We start from the raw sequence: 19231 nt of genomic DNA, 5'->3' as shown, positions 1-19231 counted from the left end.
ACTGCTCTTTGAGAGACTCTGCTTCTCTCCGGACACCCCAGAATTAGGGTAAACCTTATTGTTCTGACTTTTAGCAATTCAAAACACAGGTAAGCCCACACTACAAACAGCAGGCACTGAAGAACTAAACACAGGCATCTCCAGACACCAAGACCATCCACTCTCATCACGCATTCCAACAGACAGGAGAACAGAGCAATTTAGCTTGTTTATTCTTTCCAATAATCCTTACCTTGCTTCTGCAAATTCCAAACCAATTCCATTTCTGTGGAGGCAAAACGAGAAGACCATTGTTATTATGCAGATTGATGCTGCCATTGGAGACAACTCCAAATATACTCTCATTTTTCCGAGCATGGCACAACACTGAGGCTCTCAGACAATGCCAACCCCATCCAGCCCAGCCCCAACACAGCCCACAGGTTTGCATGAATTCGATGTGAATGATCTGGGAATAAAAGACTGTAACGTGGTCTTCAGGGTCAGATGGCCAAACTGAGCATCAGAAATGTCATCTCCATTCTCCGCTCCTACACATCACAAACTTTGGGCTTTACTACTCTTGACTCCAACCTGCAGCCTCAACAAGCAGCCTGGAGAGATGATTTCTGTGAGATCAGAACTCACGGACAAAGCAGGTTTCTCGTGGTGCACCTGCCGAAGCACACCATGCAAAGACACTGGTGCAAAACTGCTGCCAACACATCACCTGAGAACAAGGCGCAACGCTCAGGACACCCAGCTCCCTGCTTGGCTGGCAGCTCTTTCCCTGGTCTACCTCCACACACTGGTGGGCTAAAGACAAACCAACCCTCCCCAATTCTTGCTGAGAGCACATGTTCTTGTTTAGCTAAGAAATAACGGTAAAGTTAAATGTTCTTTTCATTCACTTGAAGAATCAGAAGGTTCTTCCCCCCACCCCCTGCAGTCCCATGACAAGCTGCATGGGCCTTGGAGCAAGCTGCTCCAGTGGAAGGTGTCCCTGGCCATGGCAGGGGGCTGGAACTAGATGAGATTTAAAGTCCCTTCCAACACAAACCATCCTGTGATTCTATGATTCACTCTATGAAAATATCCCAAACGAAGTCACATCTTTAGAGACCCATTCAAAATAATTACATTTAGACACTCTCAAGTTGGAATTCTGTGAGCTCGAATATTTATGAAGATACAAACAGGACCCTGCACCCAAGTGTAAGAGACGTAATTATAGAAAAGGAGCATATACTAGGATCACAACCTGCAAGAACAATCTTTCAAGTTCTCCCTTTTGCCAGAAAGGAGGGTGATAGGACCGTGGCAGGGGTGGGAACAGGGAATAGCAATGGAGCTACGTGGTATGTGCAGTAAAACACAACCCAAGGCAGTAAGGAAACTAACCAGCATGGGAAAGGAAGAAGAAAAACCCTACAGAAGTCCCAGCCTCAGCACGATGTGTGCTGAGTGCCATCTCTATCAATCACTTACATGTTTGTATCTCTTCTCCAACGCTTCATCTGTTCTTTGTCCTCTAGCTCCCTGGGGCAGGAAATTGCATGCAAATGAATATTGCCAGCCCCCTCTGCACAATTAAGCCTTTTGTAAGGAAGCCCCTGACAAAATTTTACAAGGTCTGTTTTTTACGTGCCAGGGTAACAACAGCCAGACTGCACTCCCATCAGGGGAACCCAAGTGTTTTGGGAACAGCAACCAGCCTCTACCACCCCCAGGGATGGATGTAAGCAACCTAGCAAGGGACTCCCTCATCCACCAGATGCAGATTCCCCACAAGTAAAATGAACCAGCTACTAAAATTACCTCCAGCGGAGCTCATTTTCCATTCAGGGATGTTAGATGCATCATTTCCTAACAACTAAAGGACATCACCTATTTTAAGAGCTTTCCCCAAAGGCAGGGCTCAGAAAACTACTCTCAATGTGTTGGTTCCTCCACATTAGAGCAATGTTTGAGCATCAAATACAAGGCAGAGGCTGAAGCACTGCTCGCTGCTGTATCTCCAGGCAAAAGACCATGCTTTCTTTTGTGCTTCTATTTGGCCTTAACTTCATGGGACATCAGAAGAATGTGAACTGCTTGTATGGAGATGTGCCTGACAATCAGATAGACAGTGAGATACTATCAACAACACACCAAAAAAACCTTAAGTTGTCAAAACTCTGTTTTAAAGAAAACCCTAACAAATCAACTCCGAACTTTCAGGCTTCAACCTTCCTTTTTCATGAAGAGAGGTAGAAGGTTTTGTGAATTGGCCTGTAAAGCACACACACAGACACACTGGCAGGCAGATGCTCACCCTGACAAAGCTACAAACCCAAAGCCCATCAGAAAACTGGATGTGATATTGACTGCTACTGAGTATTGTCAAGTGCAAGAGGAAGGTCCTCCTCTCTGCCTGGCCAGCAGCACACGGATACAGGACAGCAGCACAGGTTCAGCACATTCACCAAATGAAACAACTTCACAGAGGATAAAAACATCAAGATTTTGGCGAACTGCAACACAGCACCAGGAGAAAAACACTCTCCTTCAATCTTAAGATGAAATTTTGTGATTTTGCTTGTTTTACTCGGCAATACATTAGAGCGAATTGTCTTCCTGGTTGTGGACTGATTAGAGGCTGCGTCACCTATGACTGCTGCATGGTGCTGTGACAAGTGCCAGGACCACTACAACAGTAGCTGGACAGACCTCAGTTACTAGAACTACTGCTTTCCAAAGCACAAGGTGGTCAAGACCTGACCAACAGAGGCCATCATTCCCAAAGCAGGACACGTGGCCAGGGAAATTGCATGCTTCCTTCTCAGCAGACTCCAACCCAGCTGGAGAAAATGCCATCAACAAGGCCTTGCACAACCCAGCCTCAAAGCCAGCCCTGCTCCAGCCAGGGGCAGAACTGGGTTACCTCCTGTGCCCCTTCCAACCTCATGTTTTCCAGGAGGCTTTTACTGTTGGCCAACCTCTCCACAGCCCTCTGGGATCATGGCTTGCAGGAGCTGCCTGCAGCAGACAGCCCCAGTCATATCCACCTAAGGAGCAACAAGGAGAGGAACCACATTTTCTGGGAACTATCACCAGAACAAAGGGTCGGTGGAGAAAGGCTTTGATGTGAGGAACAGACTAAAGGTGAATTGTGCTGAGATGCCTCATAGGTCAATAAACTTTATAGCTGGACTGGTACACGACCTTGGAGAGGAAAGAAAGAAGTCTCTCTACAGTAACTTGTTAAGATAGGCACTTTTACACACATTTACCTTGCTAGAGAGGCTGCCCTTGCAAACAGAAGCGTCTGCACAATACCATGTTCTTTGTTCTTATAAATCTAACATACAAACTGAGAATAGTCCCTAAACTGAAGTGCTAGAAAACAAGTAATAGAGACCATCCTCATCAGGTTTTTCTAGCTATAGGACACAATGAGTAAGTTATGAGATTGCCCCTGAAACAAAGCAAAGACTGAAAGCTCAATGCTGGGGAGACTCATCGCTGTACTGAATACACTGCAACCCACCCTGACAATTGGAAACAGCAGAAACTTGAAGGAGAACTAAATCAGCCTTTGCCTCACAGCTCAGGCCTCACGCCTCACAAGCAATAGACTGAGCTCTAACCCCTTCCCACCAAGGGGGATGGGAAGCCAAGGCACTTTCTTCCCCTCCTCTCCTGATGTAAAGGATGGGAATTGCTGAACTCACAGCTCTGCTATTTCTTCTGACCCAGTTCACCATTGCAGGGCACGCCACTCCTGGCTGGCCCACGCTGCCTCGCTCCATTTTCCATGCTGCTCTTCTGCTCCTTCACGCGAGCAGAGATGCTGGCGTGACCAAGATGGAACAAAGCAGCAGCACAGGCAGAAACCTGGGGGCAAGACAGAAGAGGAACACGCTGCAGGTTCCTCTCCTCCACCTATGTGGTCTTTGCTACTGTGCAGCTGAACGGCAGATCTTAATTGCTTTTTAGGTAAGGAAAAGCGAACTACTGAGCTTCCCACTTACACAATGTGCCGCGTAGAGCTTGGTGTTAGTGACAGCACGGCCTGGAAGACTGCAAATGCACAAATACGATGAAATCCTGCAAAGTGTTGGTAATTACTCTGATATGAAATGGTTCATCCAGCTGTCTGTAAGAGGAGGACTAAAGCAGTAAGATACTGATTTCAACAGAAGTAAAGCTGCTGAGATACAACCAGTAGGCCCACCAGTGCTCAACTAGATCAGATCTACCTTGCTAATCAGGTATGTCACCCGTGAGTGTTTCAAGGCACCAGCACAAACACCGAGTGGCACGTGCTGTCAATGAAGGCAGCCACACTGAAGGATCGTGTTTTACAGTCAAGCAGATCGGATGAGCAGGGTAGTCCTGCCCTTTAAAAAGGAAGAAAAGCAAGGCACAAAGCAGGGGCACAGAAGAAAACACATGAAAAGCACCCAAGAGAAGAAGTGGAGGGAGAATCTCAATCTACATCTCCCCTCTGTGAGTTTAAATCCATTCCCCCTTGTCCTATCCCTACATGCCCTTGTAGAAAGCACCTCTCCGGATTTCTTGTTGGGCTCCTTTAGGTATTGGAAGGAAGCTGTGAAGCAATTACAATCTATCATGCCCCTTGCATTCACTGGGCAACCACACACACAGGAAAACCTGCTTTGCTGGCACAAAGCTACTGAGTAAGTTAGAGGCTTTCCCATGGCTTATGTGCAGCCCAGGATGAAGATCCACACAACCTGATCACAGCTACAGACACAAACAGCACAAAAAGGGAGGCAAGCTTGTGACGTACAGGCTGAGACACTGCAACCACACACACTAGAGCCCATTCCTCACTGCAACACCCAGCACTTCATCCTTGCATTGAACTACTGCACACAAGGAGCTCAGGGAAGGGAGCACGCAAGGACCCCACCAGTGCTGCATGCTCACCCCATCCTTGCCCTGCAAACGTTTCTCTTTGTGTCCATAACCCCAGAGGCAGGGCAGGTCTGAAGATCAAACTATCGAGACTTTGCTCGAAAGCAAACAGATCGATCTGAAGAGGGAGAAGTTCACCCTCCTCTCGAAATCAAAATCAAACAATCTGAGGATCCAACTGCCCGGGACACTCGACCACTGGCCCAGGCAAACCCGCAGGGAGGAGAAGGCAGCTTGTGAAAAATGAGCAAGTGAAATCGTTCCTTTCCCATTGCAGAGGAACTGGCTGGCCAGGAGTAGGACCTCAGGAAAGCAGCCCAAGATAAACGGAGGGAATGGTGTGGGAATTAACCACTGCACTGCTGCCCTGCGAACACACCAGCAGCAGCGTTTTCTGGACGTTCTGCAGGACTCTGGCTGCAGGGTCACCGCGATGAAGAGGGGACAGCTATCTCCATCTGCATGGGGCAGAAGAAGGCACTATTCCTCCCCCTACCCCTTAATCCAACTCACCCCAACAGACCTGAACACACCAGGAAACATGCCTACATCACCACAGAAAAGATACTAAGACCTACAGAGGGACTACTATCTCCTGCTTTGTAAACCAGTATCTGAAGATTAAGCAGGAGAAAGACAAGCCCAAGCTGTTTGGAGCACCCCTATCAGTGTGTTAATGACAGCATTGATTAGAAACATCCATCATCTTTTACCCATAAGTAACACCTTGAAGCTGGCACAGGAACAGCAATGAATGGGGCAGAGGAGGGGTGGGGTCGTTTCCCCAGGGCATCACAAGGGTGCTTGCTCTGGATGCTCAGAGCAAGAGCATTCACATGCACAAGGATGGAAAGAGAAGAAAAAGAGTATTTTAAGGAGTGCTTTAGGTGTCCATTCTTGCCACTGAATGTAATTAACATTAACACCTGCGTTTAGAAGAACTAAACACAGCCAGACTTTGAAGTTAACACCTCCTTAAGAGAGGACATGGGAAGGGAGTGTTATTTTCCTGTTATTACCATTGTTTTACTGGGGTCTGTCTTTCACACTGCTAGTGAGAAAGGGAGAGCTGATGAGTCTCTGCAGCTGTACAGAGTTGCTTTCCTGCAAGAAAGCTAACAAAAGGCTGACAAAACCAAACAGAAACGAACTTAAATGTTGGGAAAATTTGCAAACTCGAGAACAGGATTGCCTAGGACTATGCTATGCTTCCTGGTACCCCCATTTTCTGACGGCAAACTGGGATTTAGGCTGCAGGCAGTCACAAGAAATGAGAACAGAAAGCTAGCTTTAATACTGGAACAGACTGAGCACAGGGTAGAGGACCCAGATAAAAATCAATTGATGAATGTTGTTCTCAAGAATGCTAGAGCTTAAAACGTTTACATCATGAGTGAGATGACCTGGAAAAAACACATTTGGAGTTATTATTTTTAAGTGACTGGGCTTGCTGTTACTAAAGGAAGGCATCCGAGTGTTTGTCTGCTACACAAAGGGTTTGTAAACAGGTAATTTAAGAACTTAGCAGTAGGTCAAAACACAGCAAATTTGCCAATGCCAAGCAAATAGGAGCCCCTCTGCAGAGGGAAGCAAGACATCCACATACTTACGTGGAACAGTAAACAAGAAATGGGTGATCACCTTTTCCCCTTCAGGTTAAGGGGATGGATGCAGGGAGGGGGAAAAGGGTGAATGAAAAATAGGAACTGCCCCTGTGTTGTCAAGACTCTGTGAAAAGGGAACTCACAACCAGGCTCCTGTTAACACGGAGCCAAAACCAAAAGCCAAGAACTGCCACAAGACCTCGCTGCTGCTGGGGCTGAGGCTGAAACCAAACACAAGCCAGCCACAGGCTTCCTTCTCTTCATTCCCAGTTTAAGGCACCTCTATCATGTTTGAGTCATTTCAGGCTCAAAAAAAACCCCAACAAAACACGGAAAAAAAAAAAAAGGAGCTGGACTCCAAAGGACTCCATGAAAGCAACAAAATCATCTGAAAGATTTGGCTTACAAAGACAATGAGAGAATTCAATCTGCACCTTCCAGAAGAGCTGATAAGCAAAGATTTGTCTTGCTGTTGCTCCAATATTCCAGAAGGGCAAGAGAAAAGAGAGGGGGGGGCGTGGGGGTTGCTCAGGAAATTAAAGTAAATCACACCATGAAAAGCTGTAGGAATAATCTGTCTTCCTTCAAAGCTGTGATTTCATGGCCTGATCTGCCCAGGGGAGAAGCTGCAACACTTTGGTGGTAGAGGTGCGAGTACAGACTATGAAGCCTTTCCAGTGACAGAATATCACCTGGTAAAGCTGGAACAGAACTGGCGAACCTACACATTTAACTCCTTCCAATGCTGGAAGCTCGAGGAGGACCTGCTTCCTCCATGGGAATTAAAACGTAAACCACACACTTGCTGTACCATCACTTACCCTTGTCCACAGAACAGGGAACCAAGTACCTCTGAACATTAACTAAACAACCGTGTGAATAACTTCCCCGAACCACTACTGCTGTTAGAGATGTACAAGCAAAAAGCTCATTTTTAAAGCAATCAACTGCTGTAAAGAACAGATCACGTTAGAAGATTGCATTTAAAATAATAACATAAAAGAGAAAATGCCCTTAGGCAGCAAGTGAAGCCATTACCTTTAGTGTGATACATAATAGCAGCCCTCAGGTCAAAAGAACCCCAGCTATCTTTCCTTTCTAGGCCTCTCTGGTACCTCTGTTCTTTGGCGGAGGCTAGCAAATTGTTCGTGGGAGAGGCCAGAGGATTCTCTACTTCATAGTCTTTTGAAAGAAACACTAAAGCACCTTGGCTACCGGTGTCTGCCTTTTGTAGGTCACCTGTGTGATGCGACTCCAAAGCTAAGACACCACCCTCAACAGCAGTCCCAGGCTTAAGAATAGCGCTAAGAATTTGAGGGCTAGTCCGTTTATCCAGCTCATAAGCCTTAGGAAACACAGGTTGTTCAGTTCCTGAGGGAATGATTTCAGCACACTGTGAAACCAAAGTGGCAGGATATTCCCCTTGAAATGTCACTTCCATTAACTGATTATCCGCAGATTTCCCCGCACCAGTTTCGGGTCCAGCGCTGGGCTCGTTGATGAAAGACAAACCCCACTGATTCTGGAAGATATCTCCCAGGTTCTGCTGATTGGTCTGCGATGGGAAACTGACTTGGGTTGAACCCAGAAGCACAGTTTGCATATTTGAAGGGTAGATAAAAAGGCTAGATTTCTTTTGTTCGAGAGCTGCTGAAGGTGTACTCATGTCCTGGGGTCCTGACTCAGAGGAGGTGGATGGTACAGTACTAGCAGCAGATGAGAGCAGTGGCTGGGTCCCTGGGGAATACACACTTCCATCTGTCCCTGCCAGGATGGGCCCATTTGAGAAACTAGCAGAAGTAACAGATTTCATAGCAGACATGGGGACTTGGGACAGTCGACTTGATGTTTGGGCCTGAGTTTCCCCGGCAGATGATGAAGATGATGAAGACGATGCGGATGGGGTTTGAGCTGCTTTGTTGAGGTTCTCTTTAACTTTACTTGCATAACTTATTTTGGGTACGATTTTAGCACTGCTATTGTCCACTGGAAAAACTGGGGGTGGTTTAAATAAGGTCCATGAGTCCTCTTTAGATGCAGCTGATGACGCGTGCTTCCCTTTGGGCCGGTCATCAAACTTCTTGCTGCTAATCCCAGGTTTGGCATCCGAGTTTTTTCGCTGTACATCCCCAAGCCCAGGCTTTCCCCGTCCTGCTCCACCAGCTCCAGCCTCATATTTCCAAACTGGCTTAGTATTTTCAATTCGGTTCCCCTTTTGTTCACTATAATCAGGCTTGAAACTCTCAAGTTCCTGTTTTAAGGTTGGTGCACTGACCTCCTGTTGCATTATTTTGTCCTGAACTAGATTCAAGTTCTCACAACCCTTGGCACTGTTGCGCCTGCCTTTCCGCTTCTTAGGTGTAGTATATCCACTCTCGGAGCCACTTCCATCGTTATCGGCCCCTTTCCCTACGTAGCCATTGGTGATATAGCTGGAGTTATTGGTTACCACACCGTTTGGAATAGACATTCCCTCTGGCTTGTCTGAGGATTGGCTTTCTCTAAGTTTGTTCTCGTAGGACTTCTCATTCTTTTTGTCCATGCTATTTTTCTGAATGAAGTTTTTGGGTTTGATTCCAGCTTTCCCCAAAGCACTGGCCTTCACAGTCTGCTTTGGGGGCACGTTAGTGTCTACGAGCTGCTGGCTGCCATTGGGTACCCTGGATCCTGGGGTGGTGGTTTCATCAGAGCACAGGCCCTTTAATGACACTTCTCTTTCTCCTGCATTACCATTTAGCTCTCCATAGCCTAGAAAGAAGCCAAAAACAACAAAAGGCAAGAATTAGAATGTGAAACGTTAAACTTCTGATGGCAGAAAGCTGTAATCAGCCCCAAACATATCCAGTTTCCTCAAGCAGACATTTTAAAATAGGAAAAGTCTCCCATGTACAAAAGCAAACGCTTATTTGCCGGAAAACAAGCACAAAGGGTTAAGCAGAAAGTAGCAGCAGCCACTGACTCACACATACAACAGGGTGACCTATAGATGACAAAATACAGCAAAAGACTATTCAGATACTAGATAAGGAAAATGGACTGTACTGAAGGCCACTGGCAAGTTGGAGAGCTATTTCATCAGCTACTGTTTCCAGGTCATGCAGAGGAAAAAACGTAATTCCCAGGATGCTTCAAGACAGAGGGATCTGCTGCCTTTGCTATGAGATTTGTTAAGGTTCAGAATCCATACAGTGAACTAGAGCCAACTCCTATCATCTCCATCAGCTCCCAGGCCTGCAACACCAGCAGCTCTCCTTCCCACCCTCTTCTCCCAACTGCCATCTCCAGTAAAGGGGGAAAAGAATCCCTCAGAAAACCTAAAAATGCCGCTTTCCAAGGGGGCATGTGCAAGTCCAGTTGGAAGGAGGAGGGAAGAAAGGGTGCCAGCATCCCCTCACTTCCAAGACAGCAACCAACACCTCCCTACATGTGCTCTTTAACATTGAGAAGGTGATAAAAGCAGGAAGAACCACATCCCTGCAATCAGCCTTCACCACTACCAGCGATTGGTCTCCTGCCCACCAAGAAACTTGTCCTTGGGAGACCCGCTCCTAGCTTGAGACCCAAGGAATAAAGCACTTGCTGAGGGATCCAACTCAACAAACTGAGATTATGCTGTACACTCAGCTTTCCTTCCTCCTTCTGCAGTTCACTTCTAGACCTGATGGTTCTGAAGTGAATCCGGAGTGTGCAATTCAAGGAGCTGGAAGCTCAGAACAGCCCAGAACCACCCCAACTTCCTCCTCGTTTCGTTTTCTTTGCAAAACCTCAGGCCAGAGACCTTTCACTTTCAAAGACTTTGGCTACAGTGGCCCAAGAGAAGCCTTGAAACCCCACCAAGAGATGGGAAGAGGACTCTGTACCCAGCTCAACAAACACACACCAGCTGCGCACAGAGCAGAGGGACCCGCTCCTCCAGGAAGAGCGATATCCTTGCTCCTCCTCTGACTCATCCATCCTCCTTCCCGAGGGTGGAAAGCCTGACATCTGCAACAACTGACCCACCTAAGGCTTCATCTGCAGCCACGGTGGCACCAAGTCAGTCCCCCAAGAACGAGAGCAGGCAAAATTCCAGCTTGGAAAAGAATGTTTTTGTTGTTGCCAATGTTGTTGAAATTAACTGCTATACCAGAAATCATTGTTATCCTCACATCCTGGAGCCTCAGATGTCTGGCAGATGTAACTGCTCAAGTTCTGGGTAAGTCGGGAACAGAAGAATCCTTGTAGGAATCTTCACAGAAATTCCACAATTGAGTTTGCTGAGAGGGATCAAAAAGGGTTTTACTACACGCAAGTATCTGTAACCACCACAACTTCCACTACAACTTTCCAATGGGCCGTTAAGAACATGAACCACGAACGCTTCATCCCGGAGAACACTGATGGGATGGGATTAAGTCAAGGACTAAAAAATAAATAATCAAGGACTCGAGAGGAAGCCTTTCTCAAGAGCAACGTGTTACAGCTGACCTTGTATGACTCAAGACTTCTGACACCACTTGCTAATGCAACAAAACAATAAGAATGGTCATAAGACCACTGCAGATGAGGAGCGAAAGAATGAAATGAAGAACAGCATCCATCTCAGTAAGTCAGCGTGTCAGCAGTTTCTAGTTCCAATTTTCAAGTATTCACAACTCAGCTGCCCGAGTTTTCTCCCGAGCAACGTTCGGCACCGCTGTCTCTGGCCCGGGCACACAGGGGCAGCGACCAAACGTTTCGAGGAGGAAAGCTAAAGAAAAGCGATGTCGGAAGGCGCAGGTGAGGAGGATCCGGCAGCCCCGCGGCTGGTTGCATAGCTGGAAAGGGAGGGGGGGTCAGAGCAAGCGCGCCTCGGCACCCCGGCCGCACTGCGAGCAGCGAAATGACTCCTCAACTTATTTTCGCTCGGGAACTTATTTTAGCGCTGGCCGGGGCCGGTCCCTCCCTACCCCCGCTCCCGAGGCTGCGTGCGTGGCTCCGGCGCCGCCAGCCCCGCTGCCGATGCCGGCCAGGGCCCTTCCCTCGTTATGTAAAGGAGGACCTCACGGAAAACCACAGAATCCAGGCATTAACACGGCGTTTTAGTGCTGTGCACCCCCCCGGCCCCTCTCAATGGGGTTATTTCTCAGGACGCAGCAGCCGGGCAGCGCCCCAGGGGGAGCTTCCCCCCTCTCCCCAGCTCACTGCCATTCACTGCCTCCGCGCAGCCTCTCTCCCGGCTCGGCCCGAGCCCCGCGGAGGAAGCGGCCGAGAGACCCCCCCGGTGCAGGCCCCTCCGCCTCCTCCGAGGCATTGATCGGATCTCGCCGGGGCCTCCTCGCCCCCCGCCTCCCCCCCTGGCCCGGCCCGGGCCCGGGCAGCGCTCCCGGTGCGGCGCGGCCCGGCCCCACGTGCCCGGCGGGCCCCGCGGCTCCCGCAGCCGCGCCGGCCCCAACATGGCGGACAGGAAGCTGCCCCAGCGCGGCGGAGAAGCTTCCAGCCGGGCCGGGGGAGGAGGAGGAGGAGGAGGAGGAGGAGGAAGGCCCCGCTGCCGCCGCCCCGCGAAGGTCACAGGCCCCGTCCCGCCGCCCTGCCCCGGACCTGTTCTCCGCTTGGACGCCTCTTGGTGCTGCGGGCCGCCGTGCTTGTGCTCGTGTCGGAGCGGCGGCTTGGGCTGGGCTCGGCCGTCGGGCGGCGGCAGGTAGGCGCTCTGCGGATGGTGGTGGTGGTGGCCGCAGTAGTAGTAATGGTGGTGATGATGGTGGTGGGGCTGCTCCTCCATGGGGGGCGGCTGGCGGGGCCGGGCCAGGCCGGGCTGGGCGCTCGCTGCTGGGCCGTGCGGCTCCGGCGCTGGGACGCGGCGGACTGGCAGCGCCCGCCCTGCAATCAGCGAGCCGCGCCGCCGCGCCCGCCCCTCGCCCCGCCCCGGCCGCCGGGGGGGAGAGGAGAGGAGATGGGAGCCGGGCCGGGCACGGCGCTGCCGGCCAGCCCCGGCCCAGGTGAGGCCAGGGCCGGGTGCGCTTCACCGCTCTCCGCCGTGCAAGCGCGGCCGCGCCGGAGCACAGCCGCCTTCCGCTGCCTGCAGCGCTGAGTCAGGCCTCGGAGCCGGAACCGGGGCGGTGCGCGCACAGCCTGGCTCCGCAGCCTCGCCCCCCGCGGGAGAGGGCGGCTCGGGGTGCAGCAGAGCCCCTAAAGGAGCGGGCAGTGCCGGGCAGGGGCTGCAGCAGGCCGGGTTAGTGCAACCGCGTCCGCAGGGCTGCGCCGGAGGGGAGGCGGTCAGCGGGAGCACCGCGTTAAAGCCGCAGTCACGGAGAACGTAGGAGCAGCGCCGCGCTGGGAGCGCCGCCGGGTCAGGGCGGCCGGGCCGGAGCCCAGCACGGCTCTAGGGAGGGCCCCACACACCCCACTGCTCGCTCCTGAGAAGAGCGCTAGAGATCAGGAACGGTGCCTAACAAAATGCCAGGGGTGGTGCTGGAAAGCCAGGGAGGGGAAGGGGGAAACAACTTGGAGCTTGTCAGAGTTTGCCCCACATTCTCACCACTGCAAACCTCTGCTAATCCCCACTGGAGCGTGTCTTGGGGGGGGCGGTTGCAGCCAAGTGATCTCAAATCCTGCCTCTGCTCTGAGCATGTTCCTTCCCAGGAGGAAAAGGCCAGCAAGACTTTCCCTTCCATGGACCTTTCCCAGTTCTCTCGCAGGCACAGGGATTCTCCATGGACACCAAGGGGTTTGATTTGAACACAACAGCGAGAATTGAGGCAGGAGTTAGGAGGCTGGGAAAAGGGCAGCAAGAGGGATGGGTAGACCAGGGATTGACACAGGCCGGCTTCAAGGGCAGAGTCCTGCTCCGAGTTATTCACTACTCCAGTGTGGTTTATTACCTGCAGATACTCAGAGCATGCACCACAACAAACAGGAAGCGTGAGTGACAAAACGGGATCACGGAATTAAAGACGCTTATGATTAATATGCACAAAATAAAAAAGGCTGCAGAGACAAAAATAGTATTTCCTCACATCTCAGGGCTTGCACTTGCAGCTTTAACATCCTGCTATACATTTTACGTATTAATAGATAGTAAAATTCCTGTGTGCAGAAAGCTCTGTGAGGCCTCAGCCCTGTACAAAGGACAGTCCTTGCCCAGAGATTTTACAGTTCCCAGTTTCATTTCACCAGAACACAGTTGAAAGTCTGTGCCTCAAGCACAGCTCCCTGTTCCACCCTCTTTCATAGCCAGGAGGTAAAACCTTTCCTACCAGAAATACCAACTTCTACATTAATATAGAGGACTTTTTCAAGGTTTGAGGTGTCTGCAATCCTTACCACGCCAGCCCCACAGTTAACATTCCGTTCAGCATAAAGAAAAGTGATTCAAAACACTGTGAAACCGTTTAAGCACACACCTCCGAACTTAGGGCCTTACCCGTGCTCTCAGGAATAACGGTCCTTTCAAAGGCTGACTCAGAGTGACCTCATGCTGCTTAGGAGACAAGTCTTAAAATGAGGAGTCAGGCTTTAATCACGCTTGACATTTTATTGGTGGCTTGGAAGAATTTATTTTTAATATAAGGAACTAGCTTGAAGACACAAACTTCAAAAGATTCTGGAGAAAGCAAACAGCGATGGTGGACAGATCAGCTCTGTACACACACAGCAGAAGTTTAAGTATTCTAAGTACAGAGCCTAGAGGAGGCCACGGAGCTCCTGCGAGGGCTGGAGCAGCTCTGCTCTGGAGCCAGGCTGAGAGAGCTGGGCTGGGGCAGCCTGGAGAAGAGAAGGCTCCTGAAGGGGAGACCTGAGAGCAGCTCCAGTGCCTAAAGGGGCTCCAGGAAACCTGTCAGAGGGGAGACTGAGATGAGCTCTTAGGCACAAGCTCTTCCCTGTGAGGGTGCTGAGGCGCTGGCACAGGGTACCCAGAGAAGCTGTGGCTGCCCCATCCCTGGCAGTGCTCAAGGCCAGGTTGGACACAGGGGCTTGGAGCAAGCTGCTCCAGTGGAAGGGGTCCCTGCCCATGGCAGGGGTTGGAGCTGGATGAGCTTTAAGGTCCCTTCAACCCAAACCAGTCTGGGATTCTATTTTGTCACTTCCAAGTGTCATGTCAGCATTATCTAAAGCTTGAAAAACAGATTTTAAAATCCAAACTAATGCATGCCCTCCAGTAACAGACCAGGCACACAGCGCAAGGCACCATGACACGGCTCACATGGCTGCAAGAGGGGGAAACGCTGCCATGCCTAACGGAGGGATGCATTTGAAGGGTACTACAAGTTCCAGCATGCAATGCTGCGCCGTGGGCTCGTGTCTCCTACATGGCCTGCTGGGACATGTAGTCTTTTGAAGCTCAGCTCCACGTTAATCCCGTCGTTGACACAACATCACCCTCGTTACACCGTGTATTAACATTCGGTAGTTGTTTAGGATGTGTTCTCAGGGGAGGAGGGATACCAGAGATTTCCATGCCTCCTCATCCACAGTTTTCCTTCTTGCTGCTCTTTGTGTTTTCAAGCCAGCAGGGTCTCAAGCAAAGGGAAAAGGTAATTTTCCTTAGAATTCCACACCCAGTGCTAAGTATTCCCACATCCAGGCACAAAGTTGGGCACAGCCAGCATAGTTCAGTCATTTATTCAAAGCCTTAGTTTATAAAGCTTTGAAGTAAATGGCTTTTCAGAGAACCTGCCACTTAAAGCTGCAAACTGAAGGCAGCAAAGAATGAATCAACTGCTACAGAAACCATGAGAAAGTTTTCCTGGAGAGCCTGACCTGAGATGAGCTTTGAGTTCATATGAAAATGCAGTTAAACTGAGAAGCTAATCTAGTGATTTTCTAAGAACAAATAATTTCCTTTCATAGGCAATCCTCTTTTAAGACATCACATTTCGTTTCCATTAAGTGTGTTCAGGTAAGTTCAAACTGAAGCTATAAAATTAATCCATGAAAAGAAAAATGCTGTCTTTGTATTTCTTGTGTCTGTCTCCTATTTAAAACTCAAAAGTGTGAAACATCCAAATTACCATATTTATAGATACTGGGAAGGGCTCTCAGACAAAGTGTGGCATTTATTTACATTTTTTTGCCACAAGGCTTTCATTTATAGCAAGGTTCAGACTCTGTACCCCAACACATCCAACCTAACAATGCACTCAAGCGGATGCTTAATTCCAAGTATGTTTATAGCGGTATTATTCAAGACCTTGATACATTTATCCCCTGAAATCTAATGTATCTCAGTGCAATGCAGTCATGATTTAGCAGCTGCTATTCAGATGTTGGAGGAAGATGTAGATCTCAGAAGCAGTTTAGTCAAGATGGATGACAGGGTGCTAGTGTTCCCTGCAGCCTCCTGTTTGACCAGGGTGCAGCTCACAACCGGCCTTTGCAGTTATCTTCAGGTAAGGTGGAGCCTCTCCTTGACTCTATTTTTGTGCTCGCTGTGTACATTATTTATAGGTTCAAAGTTGGTCTCTTGAAAGACTCCTCTCTCTAGAGACAGCTGGATAGTAGACTTTGGGTTAGAGGTCTTAAAAAGCAGCAAAAAAAAAATAAAGCATTTAACCCCTAACTGAAGGTACCACGCACTTACCTTTCCCACTCCTAACAACTTAAGCATTTCCACCTAATAGCACATGCTCAATTAAGATGTTTTTTCCTCCTGAAACTTAACTTCCAAATGCCATAAGCACACTATGTTAATCCTTCAGTCACTCTCCAGAAAATTAAGGCAGCCCAGCACCAGAAATAACCATAGGGCACAGTTTTGTGAGGCAGCAAAACTGACGTAATGGCTAGCTGCTTCTGAAAGTGAAGGTCATCTCTGCCTGTGCCTGCCTCTGCCCTGCCCTCACAGCAGCACTGGTGCTTCTCTGAACCTGTTTGAGAAATTAAACTAAAAGGCAATTCTTCAGATGAAAAAGTGCACATTTTTATGCTGGTTAGGCTTCCTGAGGAGCCAGACAAGTATTAACACCCTTAAGAATGGGCTGTCATGACAGCAACTCAGGAGTTGCCTTCTGCAGCTGAGGGATGAGCCCTTCTGGGAATTGGGCAGTGGGGACACAGCTGGGGCTGCAGCCACTTAAACCATCTAATGTTATTTTGCTCATACTTGTGAGTCAGTTCCCTCAAGTGCTCAAAGAGGGATGACGTGATCACCCTTCAAAGTGTTTTGAGTGAGCTGTAACAGAACAGCTGCAAGCAGTGGGACCTCCTTCTGGTGGCTACATCTATTGTTTAATAGGACTAGATCTAAGGAACATCACTGTTGTAAACACATTGAAGCGTTCACTCAGGCAGGAGTAACATTTGCTGCCCATATCTGCATGAAAATTTGTTTACTAGAGTGCAATCATAAACTGGAGGCAGCTTCTTGGATACACACAAGAAGCAGCACTGGAGGCAGGCAGCAGGTTAGCCTCAGCCAAGTCTCTTGTTACTAGTCTGGGATTTCAACGAATCCTGGCTCTGGGCTTTCAGACAGTTCTGGATCTCCTCCTGCTTCCTTGGATCACCACAGGGACCACAGAAATCCACACAAACACCTTCCAAGGTGTTCTTGCAAGAAGTGCCCTGATTTTATGGCCTGACACACAGGTAGCCCTGCCTGACTTACATGGGGGGTTGTAGTATCAGTCACTACGTGCAGTAGACTTTGACCTCTGGAAGATAAATGAGAAAAAGCTCAATCCACAAATCCCAAGTACTTTTTATCTTGTTATACAACACAGGAGTCACAAGGTCGCTGGTCACATTTCATTCTCATTCCATTTGGATACCAAGCAGTTATTAGTTTGAAACAGGGTTGGGTTTTCTTTTTTAGTCATTATTTTTAACATAAGCATTGGGTATGTCTGCACCTGACACACAGGGAGTTCAATATGTGTTTAGACTTGGGGTCTCCAACCTAACAATGCACAGCACTAGAAGAACACTGCCTCTGGAAGGGTTTTTATTTGAGTTATTACTAAAGTTGTTGTTTCATTTGGTGACACAGGGCAATTATACTTGACTACAAGATTAGGGATTGAGAAGAGCCCTTGTCTGGAGGAAGATTAAAAAGACTGGAACCATTCACCTCTGAGGGGGCGAATCAAAAAGTCCACAATGAAGGTATTACAGAATGCATAGCCTTGAGACAGCACCTTATGTTCACTTTATCTCAAAACATACGAACATGAAGGGGAGGGAGGGGAAGGGAAATTAAAGGATAAGCAGCCACATTTTAATGCTTCGCATGAAAAGATACATGGAATTCATCAATATGCAACATTGTGAGGAGCAAAGTATTATGTATTCTCAAAGAATGGGCATAATTCAGCTAAAAGTAAATATTTGACATCTAAATTAGGAGATTTGAATGGATTATTATCTATCATTCTTCAGGGCACAAGTGAGCTTCTACCTTAGGATTTAAGAAGCTATTTCTGTGAGGTATCCAGCACCTGGAGACCTCAAACAGAAGTGGGGAGCAGAATTTACTCATAATAAACCTATCTACTCCAAAGGAGTCATGAGCTGAACATAAACACACAGCTGATGGCTCTAGCCCTGGCAGGAAGAAAACACAAGGCACGAGAGACCAGTAAGGACTGGCAAGGCAAGCACTGGTCACTATGCAGCAGATGCCTGTTATTCCACAGAGGGGTTCTTACATCCTCAACTTAATGGATCTAGGCTCCAATTTCTAAAATCCAGGCATTTTAGTTACTAAGTGATAACACTGCAGAAGGCAAAAGGCTAACTCTCATCTCATCTTTTTCCTGGAATCTGGTCCATAGCTCTTGTGCTCCCACACAGTTTCTTTACTTCACTGCTTACCTACTCATGAGGCGGCATTACAGGACAAAGGCTTTTGTTCACAGCAAAGGGGTTGTGGAACAGCTATTCTGGCACAGCTCCCCAGGTGGGGATACAGTTCATATAGGCAAAAGAACTCACTAAACCATCTCCTTAAAAGGCAAACTACACCATCAGAATAAATCACGTCTACATCTTTGGTTTTTGCATGCCATCATTGCTGGAGGGGTAACTCTGGGGTTTTTACATTCCAACCTACATAACTCTTCTGGCAGGACTTGCAGTTCCTTGACCAGGAAGACAAGATGCACCAAGAAACAAGCAAACAGCAGCAGAAAAAAGAAAAGCTTGCTTTGTTTTCTCAAGTGTGGAAGGTGTTTTCGTAACAGCTTCTTTTTTTGTAGGTATTGAAAGAGAAGAATGAACTAATGAGCCGTGAGCTTGGCTCTGTTAAGGATGAGAAGGGAACTGTGTCCACAAGTCACCTCTGGGGTGGAGAAGAGCAGCTGAGTGGCAGTACACAGCAACACCTACAAAAGAATTTATTTACTACATGTATAGAACAAGATTATTATCTCCTAATGAACTGTAGAGAAACATAAGTAAAATCTAAAGACATAAACAACTCATCTAGAACCGAAGCAGAATTCTAGATATAAGACCTCCTGTTCTGCTGGAAAGTAGCCCAGCAATTCATACACCAAGTCCAATTAATAATATCCATTCTTCATTATCATCTTTACACTGCAATAGACCTCATGGCAGCCCCAGGAAAGGATATGAGTCAATCCTTGACTAACTGGCTCTGATTCATTAAGGAACCAACATATATAAAATCACTCGAGATAAAAAAAAATGCTAAGGTTTGCCTGGCTGATAATTTATCTAATGGCTGCTAAGATTGGAGTAATGGGAGAGGGATGAGAGGGAACAGCACTACATTGCTATGGAAACCAGAATTTTCAAAATAAATACCT

At 48.4% G+C, this 19231-nt stretch overlaps 1 protein-coding gene and 1 long non-coding RNA gene across 4 annotated transcripts in view; one reads left to right on the top strand and one right to left on the bottom strand.

Annotated features, from left to right (window-relative positions):
* Nucleotides 1–12342, bottom strand: part of NUFIP2 (nuclear FMR1 interacting protein 2) — a 21350-nt gene extending 9008 nt beyond the window's left edge. For both annotated transcript variants that reach the window (XM_065694284.1, XM_065694285.1), the window contains exons 1-3: nucleotides 12066–12342; nucleotides 7545–9254; nucleotides 233–265 (exon numbers count right to left, since the gene is read on the bottom strand). In XM_065694284.1, the coding sequence (XP_065550356.1) occupies nucleotides 233–265; nucleotides 7545–9254; nucleotides 12066–12246 (1924 nt within the window). In that variant the 5' untranslated portion in view covers nucleotides 12247–12342. The remainder of the gene's footprint in view (nucleotides 1–232; nucleotides 266–7544; nucleotides 9255–12065) is intronic.
* Nucleotides 12042–19231, top strand: LOC136021751 (uncharacterized). Of its 2 annotated transcripts, XR_010615880.1 has the most exons (5): nucleotides 12042–12165; nucleotides 15315–15363; nucleotides 15693–15853; nucleotides 17452–17567; nucleotides 18659–19231. It is a non-coding gene; the product is annotated as an uncharacterized LOC136021751 (long non-coding RNA). The 2 variants fall into 2 exon arrangements; XR_010615881.1 differs by lacking the exon at nucleotides 15315–15363.

Source organism: Lathamus discolor, chromosome 14, assembly GCF_037157495.1.
Source record: "Lathamus discolor isolate bLatDis1 chromosome 14, bLatDis1.hap1, whole genome shotgun sequence".
Taxonomy (NCBI): Eukaryota; Metazoa; Chordata; class Aves; order Psittaciformes; family Psittacidae; genus Lathamus; species Lathamus discolor.
Note: the sequence above shows the minus strand (reverse complement) of the source record. Positions and strands in the feature narration are given on the sequence as shown.